The sequence below is a fragment of the Brassica rapa genome, chromosome A03 (genome assembly GCF_000309985.2).
Source record: "Brassica rapa cultivar Chiifu-401-42 chromosome A03, CAAS_Brap_v3.01, whole genome shotgun sequence".
Taxonomy (NCBI): domain Eukaryota; kingdom Viridiplantae; phylum Streptophyta; class Magnoliopsida; order Brassicales; family Brassicaceae; genus Brassica; species Brassica rapa.
Genome location: NC_024797.2, coordinates 4095028 through 4105405, shown reverse-complemented (window position 1 = coordinate 4105405; position 10378 = coordinate 4095028). Strand labels below are relative to the sequence as shown.

Here is a 10378-nt window from a genome sequence, read left to right as displayed (position 1 = left end):
TTCTCTAAAAAGGAAAACTTTTCAAAAATAGCAGTTTTTAAGAAAATTATTTAAAAATACAACACATTGATGAAAAATTCTTGAATAATACTCATCTATCCACAAATATTCTTGTTATCCTAATTATTTAATCACAAACCCAAATCTGTAATATTTCTCTAAAAAATGAAAACTTTACACAAATAGTAGTTTTTAAGAAAATTATTTTAAAAATACAACAAATTGATGAAAAATTCTTAAAGTGTATTCAGCTGTCCACAAATAGTCTAGTTATCCTAATTTCTAAATCACAAACCCAAATCTACAATATTTCTCTAAAAATGAAAACTTTCCCAAAATAGCAGTTTTTAAGAAAATGATTTAAAAATACAACACATTGATGAAAAATTCTTGAAAAATACTCATCTATCCACAAATATTTTTGTTATCCTAAATTTTAAATCACAAACCCAAATCTACAATGTTTATCTATAAAATGAAAACTTTCGAAAAATAGCAGTTTTTAAGAAAATTATTTAAAAATACAACATATTGATGAAAATTTCTTGAATAATACTCATCTATCTACAAATATTCTTGTTATCCAAATTTTTAAATCACAAACCCAAATCTATATTATTTCTCTTAAAAATGAAAACTTTCCAAAAATAACAGTTTTTAAGAAAATTATTTTAAAAATACAGTACATTGATGAAAAATTCTTAAAGTGTATTCAGCTGTCCACAAATAGTCTAGTTATCCTAATTTCTAAATCACAAACCCAAATCTACAATATTTCTCTAAAAATGAAAACTTTCCAAAAATAGCAGTTTTTAAGAAAATTATTTTAAAAATACAACCTATTGATGAAAAATTCTTAAATAATACTCATATATCCACAAATATTCTTGTTATCCTAAATTTAAAATCACAAACTCAAATCTACAATATTTATCTATAAAATGAAAACTTTCCAAAAATAGCAGTTTTTTAAGAAAATTATTTTAAAATACAACACATTGATGAAAAATTCTTGAATAATACTCATCTATCCACAAATATTCTAGTTATCCTAATTTCTAAATCACAAACCCAAATCTACAATATTTCCCTAAAAAGGAAAACTTTCTAAAAATAGCAGTTTTTAAGAAAATTATTTAAAAATACAACACATTGATGAAAAATTCTTGAATAATACTCATCTATCCACAAATATTCTTGTTTCAAAAGTTTTAAATTACAAACACAAATCTATAATATTGCTCTAAAAAATGAAAACTTTCCAAAAATAGCAGTTTTTAAGAAAATTATGTAAAAATACAACACATTGATGAAAAATTCTTGAATAATACTCATCTATCCAAAATATTCTTGTTATCCTAATTATTAAATCACAAACCCAAATCTATATTATTTCTCTAAAAAATGAAAACTTTCCACAAATAGGAGTTTTTAAGAAAATTATTTTAAAAATACAACATATTGATGAAAAATTCTTAAAGTGTATTCAGGTGTCCACAAATAGTCTAGTTATCCTAATTTCTAAATCACAAACTCAAATCTACAATATTTTTCTAAAAATGAAAACTTTCCAAAAATAGGTGTTTTTAAGAAAATTATTTAAAAATACAACACATTGATGAAAAATTCTTGAATAATACTCATCTATCCACAAATATTTTTGTTATCCTAATTTTTAAATCACAAACCCAAATCTATAATATTTCTATTTAAAATAAAAACTTTCCAATAATAGCAGTTTTTAAGAAAATTATTTAAAAATACAACACATTGATGAAAAATTCTTGAATAATACTCATCTATCCACAAATATTCTTGTTATTCTAATTTTTAAATCACAAACCCAAATCTATATTATTTCTCTAAAAAATGAAAATTTTCCAAAAATAGCAGTTTTTAAGAAAATTATTTTAAAAATACAACATATTGATGAAAAATTCTTAAAGTGTATTCAGCTGTCCACAAATAGTCTAGTTATCCTAATTTCTAAATCACAAACCCAAATCTACAATATTTCTCTAAAAATGAAAACTTTCCCAAAATAGCAGTTTTTAAGAAAATGATTTAAAAATACAACACATTGATGAAAAATTCTTGAATAATACTCATCTATCCACAAATATTTTTGTTATCCTAAATTTTAAATCACCAACCCAAATCTACAATGTTTATCTATAAAATGAAAACTTTCCAAAAATAGCAGTTTTTAAGAAAATTATTTAAAAATACAACACATTGATGAAAAATTCTTGAATAATACTCATCTATCCCAAATATTCTTGTTATCCAAATTTTTAAATCACAAACCCAAATCTATAATATTTCTCTAAAAAATGAAAACTTTCCAAAAACACCAGTTTTTAAGAAAATTATTTAAAAAATACAACACATTGATGAAAAATTCTTAAAGTGTATTCAGCTGTCCACAAATAGTCTAGTTATCCTAATTTCTAAATCACAAACCCAAATCTACAATATTTCTCTAAAAATGAAAACTTTCCAAAAATAGCAGTTTTTAAGAAAATTATTTTAAAAATACAACCTATTGATGAAAAATTCTTAAATAATACTCATATATCCAAAAATACTTTTGTTATCCTAAATTTAAAATCACAAACTCAAATCTACAATATTTATCTATAAATTAAAATTCTCCACAAATAGCATTTTTTAAAAATTTATTTAAAAATACAACACATTGATGAAAAATTATTGAATAATACTCATCTATCCACAAATATTCTTGTTATCCTAATTTGTAAATTACAAACTCAAATCTATAATATTTCTCTAAAAAATGAAAACTTTCCACAAATAGCAGTTTCTAAGAAAATTATTTAAAAATATAACCTGCTGATGAAAAATTCTTCAAGTGTATTCAGCTGTCCACAAATAGTCTAGTTATCCAAATCTACAATATTTTTATAAATTTGAAAACTTTCCAAAAATAGCAATTTTAAGAAAATTATTTAAAAATACAACACATTGATGAAAAATTCTTGAATAATACTCATCTATCCACAAATATTCTTGTTATTCTAATTTCTAAATCACAAACCCAAATCTACAATATTTCTCTAAAAAGGAAAACTTTCCAAAAATAGCAATTTTTAAGAAAATTATTTAAAAATACAACACATTGATGAAAAATTCTTGAATAATACTCATCTATCCACAAATATTTTTGTTATCCTAATTTTTAAATCACAAACCCAAATCTATAATATTTCTCTTTAAAATAAAAACTTTCCAAAAATAGTAGTTTTTAGGAAAATTATTTAAAATACAACACATTGATGAAAAATTCTTAAATAATACTCATCTATCCACAAATATTTTTGTTATCCTAATTTCTAAACCACAAACCCAAATCTACAACATTTATCAATAAAATGAAAATTTTCCAAAAATATCAGTTTTTAAGAAAATTACTTAAAAATACAACACATTGATGAAAAATTCTTAAAAAATATTCATCTATCCACAAATATTATTGTTATCCTAATTTTTAAATCACAAACCCAAATCTACAATATTTCTCTAAAAAATGAAAACTTTCCAAAAATAGCAGTTTTTAAGAAAATTATTAAGAAATACAACACATTGATGAAATATTCTTAAATAATATTCATCTATCCACAAATATTCTTGTTATCCTAATTTTTAAATCACAACACCAAATCTACAACATTTCTCTAAAAAATGAAAAGTTTCCAAAAATAGCAGTTTTTAAAAAAATTATTTAAAAATACAACGTGTTGATGAAAAATTCTTAAAAAGTATTCATCTATCCACAAATATTATTGTTATCCTAATTTTTAAATCACAAACCCAAATCAAAAATATTTTTCTAAAAAATGAAAAATTTCCAAAAATAGCAGTTTTTAAAAAAATTACTTAAAAATACAACACATTGATGAAAAATTCTTAAATAATATTCATCTATCCACAAATATTATTGTTATCCTAATTTTTAAATCACAAACCCAAATCTACAATATTTCTCTAAAAATGAAAACTTTCCAAAAATAGCAGTTTTTAAGAAAATTATTAAGAAATACAACACATTGATGAAATATTCTTAAATAATATTCATCTATCCACAAATATTCTTGTTATCCTAATTTTTAAATCACAACACCAAATCTACAACATTTCTCTAAAAAATGAAAAGTTTCCAAAAATAGCAGTTTTTAAGAAAATTATTTAAAAATACAACGTGTTGATGAAAAATTCTTAAAGAGTATTCATCTATCCACAAATATTATTGTTATCCTAATTTTTAAATCACAAACCCAAATCTAAAATATTTTTCTAAGAAATGAAAACTTTCCAAAAATAGCAGTTTTTAAGAAAATTACTTAAAAATACAACACATTGATAAAAAATTCTTAAATAATTTTCATCTACCCACAAATATTATTGTTAACCTAATTTTTAAATCACAAACCCTAATCTACAATATTTTTCTAAAAAATGAAAACTTTCCAAAAATAGCAGTTTTTAAGAAATTTATTTAAAAATACAACACATTGATGAAAAATTCTTAAATAATATTCATCTATCCATAAATATTGTTGTTATCCTAATTTTTAAATCACACCACCAAAACATTTATCAATAAAATGAAAACTTTCCAAAAATAGCAGTTTTTAAGAAAATTACTTAAAAATAGAACACATTGATGAAAAATTCTTAAATAATATTCATCTATCCACAAATATTATTGTTATCCTAATTTTTAAATCACAAACCCAAATCTACAATATTTCTCTAAAAAATGAAAACTTTCCAAAAATAGCAGTTTTTAAGAAAATTATTTAAAAATACAATATATTGATAAAAATTCTTAAAGAGTATTCATTTGTCCACAAATAGTCTAGTTATTCTAATTTCTAAATCACAAACTCAAATCTACAATATTTATCTATAAAATATTTTTTTTCCAAAAACAACAGTTTTTAAGAAAATTATTTAAAAATACAACTTATCAATCAAAAGTTCTAAAAATACTCATATAAAAAAAATATTCTTGTTAACCTAATTTTAAATCACAATCTTAAATCTACATTATATTCTCTAAAACGTGATAACTTATTAAACAAAAATTCGAAAATAATATTCATCTATCAAAAATAGAAAATTTTAAAAGTTTATTAAAAAATATAACCTATTGATCAAAAATTCGAAAATAATATTCATCTATCAATAATTATTCTCTTTATCCTAATTTATAAATCACAATCCCAAATCTACATTATATTTTCTAAAAAGTGATAACTTCCCAAAAATAGAAAATTTTAAAAGTTTATTTAGAAAATACAACTTATTGATCAAATATTCTATAAGAATACTCATCTATCAACAAATATTCTGGTTATCATAGTTTCTAAATCATAATCTCAAATATATATTTTTCTCTAATAATGATAATTTTCTTAAAATCGAAAATTTTAAAAGTTTATTAAAAACATACAACATGTTGATCAAAAATTCTAAAAGAATACCCATCTATCAAAAATGATTTTTTTATCTTAATTTATAAATCACAATCCAAAATTTATTATATTTCAAAAAAAAGGATAACTTTCCAAAAATATAATTTTTTCAATTTTATTTTAAAAATACAACCTATTGATCAAAAATTCTAAAAGAATACTCATCTATCAACAAATAATATTGTAATCTTAGTTTCTAAATCACAATCTCAAATTTATATTATTTTCTCTAAAACTGATAACTTTCCTAAAATAGAAATTATTAAAGTTTGTGTTAAAAATACAACTTATTGATCAAAAAATCTAAAAGAATACTCATCTATCAACAAATATTCTTGTTATCCTAGTTTCTAAATCACAATCCTAAATATTTCCCTATAAATATTTATTATTGAGAAATTATACTCATATGATAAATACAAAATTTCTAATGTGCGAATTTTTCAATGCAAATTTCAAAATCAAATTATATTAAGGTTTTGATACTTTTTCAATTATAAGTTTAGAAATTAACATGTTTATGTATTTTTGTATGTTATACAGTTTAATTTTTCAATACTATATGAATGTCTATTAAATGAGACTCATATTCATATGATTAATGATCATTTGTATCTTGTTATTACAAAAAATTTAAACCATTGTTCACAAAAATTTAGTGTGAGACATTTAACGATTTTAGTTATATAGCGTTTTAAAATTTTAAAATATAACATATAAGAAATTTTTTTTATTATATGGTTAATGTGATTATTTAGTATCTTTTAATAATATAAGATTAAGCAGAAAAAGCTAAGATACAAATTGTTATCAAATATTTATTATTCATAATTATTAATTATTATATATACGTTAATCATATTAAGTAATTCCATACATTATTTTTCAATTTTATAGTTAGTTTAAAAAAATATAATATAAGTTAAGATGAACCAACTTATTTTTCTAAAAATTCTGAATTTCAATTCTCATGATGACAAGTGACTACAATTGTAATGTTTTTCAATTAATATATAAGGGATTAGACAATTGACCATTGTAATATATGTTTTGCTATGAAATTGACCCTCATAAAAATCCGCCACTGGATGGAATGAAACAAATAGATTTTAGTTAGCCCCAGTTATACGTGTAACCTTGAAGGAATAAACTATGTTAATTATTCAAAATCCCCTTTAAAATATTACTAATTAAGCTTTCATATTATAACCTCTTCATCTAGCAAAACTCACATTACTGTAAACATATATTACTACATTTTTAGTTAGGAGAAGCTATAACTTTTGTTGACTGATCTGATCACACGTAAAATAGACAAAGTATGTATGTTTGGATCTCTCTCCCCTCGGCACAAATCAAGAGAAGTTTGGACTTGGACCCAAGTAAAATAATGGGTATTGTATTATAATGGGCCCGAGTAATTAGATGGGCTAGTAAAAAGCCTTTTAAAAGGTACAGTGATAACTAGGGTTTTAAACACTCCTTGTCCCCTTTTAATAGCTCTCTCTCTCTTCGTTTCTCCAACTCCTACCGGCGCAGCTGAAAACTTCATCTCGCGGAAGAGGCAACCATGGGTACGCTCTCTCTTCTTCGCTTCTGTCTATCGTATTGCATTTCGTGATGATAGAATCTAATAGGTAGCTTGATCTGTGTTAGGTATCTCTCGTGACTCCATCCACAAGAGACGTGCCACTGGAGGCAAGCAGAAGCAATGGAGGAAGAAGCGAAAGTAAGCTTTTCGTTTCATTTTCATATATATTCAGATCTGTGTTGAACGATGAAGTTAAAAACTGAACGTTTTAGCTTATGCGATGCTGTGATCTGTTAATCCGTTAATTAGCTGAACGTTTGAATTATTAAATCTTTTAGGACTTCGAAATGCTAATCTCATTTAACTCTAATGGAACTAGTACTCGTGGTCATAGTATGCAACATTGGTTTATTTTATTTATTTTGCTCTGTAATTGATTGTAACAGTTGTGGTACGGTTGATTTCTTTTTATTGTAACAATTGTGGTACGGTTAATTGATTTTGATTGTAACAATTGTGGTACGGTTAATTGATTTTGATTGTAACAATTGTGGTACGGTTGATTTTTTTTTTTTTGATTTGTGATACTTTGTGTGTTTTGGTTAGGTACGAGATGGGAAGGCAGCCAGCCAACACCAAGTTGTCCAGCAACAAGACGGTGAGAAGAATCAGAGTCCGTGGAGGTAACGTCAAGTGGCGTGCGTTGAGGCTCGACACCGGTAACTACTCATGGGGAAGTGAAGCAGTTACCCGCAAGACCAGGGTTCTTGATGTTGTCTACAACGCTTCCAACAACGAGCTCGTCAGGACCAAGACGCTTGTCAAGAGTGCTATTGTTCAGGTCGATGCTGCTCCTTTCAAGCAGTGGTACTTGCAGCATTATGGAGTCGAGGTTGGTCGCAAGAAGAAGAATGCTTCTGCTGTTGCTGCCAAGAAGGATGGAGAGGTAAACGATTCTTTTCTGTTAACTTATATTGTTTTGGAGTCTGTTGAGTAGGATGAAGCTTATGATTATACTCTTTAATGTTATAGGAAGGTGAAGAAGTTGCTCCAGCTGCTGCCGCTCCTGAGGAGACCAAGAAGAGTAACCACGTCTTGAGGAAGATCGAGAGCCGTCAAGAGGGACGCAGCCTTGATTCCCACATCGAGGACCAGTTTGCTAGCGGAAGGTTGTTGGCTTGCATCTCATCAAGGCCTGGCCAGTGTGGACGTGCCGATGGGTAATCATCTCGTTCCCCTTGATCCATTTTTGTCATTGTTTGAAATTTCTTTGATTCATTGTCTTTAACTTGTAAATGTTGTTTTGTGCAGATACATTCTTGAAGGCAAAGAGCTAGAGTTCTACCAAAAGAAGATTCAGAAGAAGAAGGGAAAGGGTGCTGCTTAAGAGCTTCACTTCTTTACTTCGAAACTTTTTTTTGTATTATCTTCAAACAATGTTTTGAGTTTCAGTTTCTACTACTGTCTGAGAACTTATGTTTTTGGATTAGCTTTCAATGATATTTCATAAACTTCCCCATCAGTTAATTATTCTACAATGTTTTTGTCTCTATATTTAAACTTTTGAACTACTACCACATTTCATCTTTTTGGATAGTGCTTAAAACCAGTTTTTCTTCGACCAGTCTTTTTCTTACGAACAAGCACCTATAAGAATTCCGTGTACATTTTCTAACAACTACAGAGGAAGACAATTCGTAAAAAAAATCAATTGATGACAGTTTACCAATTAGCCGAAGCATAAGATTTTTGGAACCATGTTATGAAATCATAGATACATATGTCAAGAAGGTATTTGTTTGTTCGGTGGGGCATGGACTTGGTCACTTGGCGAAGATGGCTGTGTTCGTGAGCGAATCAGATGACACTGATTACGAAGGATTGCTCGGAGGGATTCAGAGGGGGTGTCTTCCAGCGCAAGCAATGCCTTGCATGCTAACCGGAGCTCACGTTTTCTCCTTAGAGAGCAACTGATTCGTGATGCCCTGAAGAAACTAGAGCGTCTCAAGGAGTGAAACTCTGAAACAAGAACCAACACATCCCCTATCAACAATGATGTTGGTGTGGTACAAATGTAAACTTGTTTTTTTCATAGACCACATGGTTTGGTTTGTTTCTTAAATACTTCGTCGTACATAATCTGTGGGAAATGAAATAGCGAACTCTCCTTATGGTTGTCCTTTTGACACCCACTTTGATCTACTTAACTTGTGCAAGTATCTATAATACAAACCATTTTAAAGCTTTTTTTTTATCATATTAGTTAGGCCACATAGCAGTTATCCTAAATTAAAGGTTACTTTAGATGTTGACCTAGTTGTCTTTAAAAGCTAATGTAATTTTCTTCTCAACTATATTTAACAAAGACGAGCTAGGTATCTTATAAACTATTTTCCAAAAAATCTAGAAACCTGATTTGGTTCTGCTGGGGTGTTTCAGGAGTAAATCTCCTTTGGGAAACGTGGAAGGCCGATTAGCCGTTCCTTGTTAATGTTTTCCCAAAATGGCTCTACTCTTTAGCAGACACAAATCTCAAAAGACCATAAGCAGTAACCATGTCATTATCTATTTCAATTGTAGATGATCAAACTGTCATACACAATTGTCCAAAACAACAAATAATGATTTCGAACCTAAAGTTGGCCAAAATATTTTGATGGTAATGTAAAAAGTTTTCATTATAATTTTGTAAATTGTACACGTGACAACAAAAATTAAACAAAAGAAAGTTATGAATTTTGTTATAAGAAAAAAGTACTGTACACTGAGGTATTTGATAGTTACAAACTTACAATGTTTAAAAATCCTTGTGTAGATATTCTCATCTAGTCGATGTCAAAAAAAGAAAGATATTCTCATCTAGTTAATAATGCTTGATTTGTTTTCCAAATTAATTATACATTGGAACTCCATTAGCTTTACTAATTTTCTTATAAAAAATTGTCATCTAACTAATTTACTTCACTATTTATTGAGGCATTTTTGAACAATTATTGATGCATTTACAATTACTAGCTGAAATTGACACTAGAAACCTTTTGCAACAATTTTTATTAGAACTAGGGGTTGACCCGCCCTACGGGCGGGTTCTTTATCTTCGATTGCACCTAGTTATTGTATGTGTGGTCGTATTTGTTTGTTTTTAAACAACATTATTATGTTTTAAGATATGTGGTGAATAATATTTTGAATTTGTTGATTGGATGAATTGGGAAGGGTGGTATCACCATCCTCGGTTAGTTGTTTGAGCCTGAATTTTTTTGTTTTATTTCTTTATATCGCTCAATCTCTTCTGAGATCATAAACATCTTTTTTTTATATCGTAAGTGTGTATCATGCCTTAGTATTT

The 10378-nt window shown here is 26.6% G+C and overlaps 1 protein-coding gene across 1 annotated transcript; it reads left to right on the top strand.

The window, feature by feature from the left end:
* The first annotated feature begins 6939 nt into the window (after positions 1 to 6939).
* On the top strand, positions 6940 to 8581 carry LOC103856438 (40S ribosomal protein S8-1). The gene is made up of 5 exons (XM_009133542.3): positions 6940 to 7072; positions 7155 to 7227; positions 7636 to 7975; positions 8062 to 8249; positions 8341 to 8581. The coding sequence occupies exons 1-5, from the start codon at positions 7069 to 7071 to the stop codon at positions 8414 to 8416; spliced, it is 681 nt and encodes a 226-aa protein (XP_009131790.1). The 5' UTR covers positions 6940 to 7068; the 3' UTR covers positions 8417 to 8581.
* The last annotated feature ends 1797 nt before the right edge of the window (positions 8582 to 10378 follow it).

What these genes read in the sequence shown, in the direction of transcription:
- LOC103856438 (XM_009133542.3), top strand. An exon ending in CAATGGAGGAAGAAGCGAAA is followed by an intron (nt 7,228 to 7,635) that starts GTAAGCTTTTCG and finishes TGTTTTGGTTAG; the next exon opens with GTACGAGATGGGAAGGCAGC. An exon ending in CAGTGTGGACGTGCCGATGG is followed by an intron (nt 8,250 to 8,340) that starts GTAATCATCTCG and finishes TGTTTTGTGCAG; the next exon opens with ATACATTCTTGAAGGCAAAG.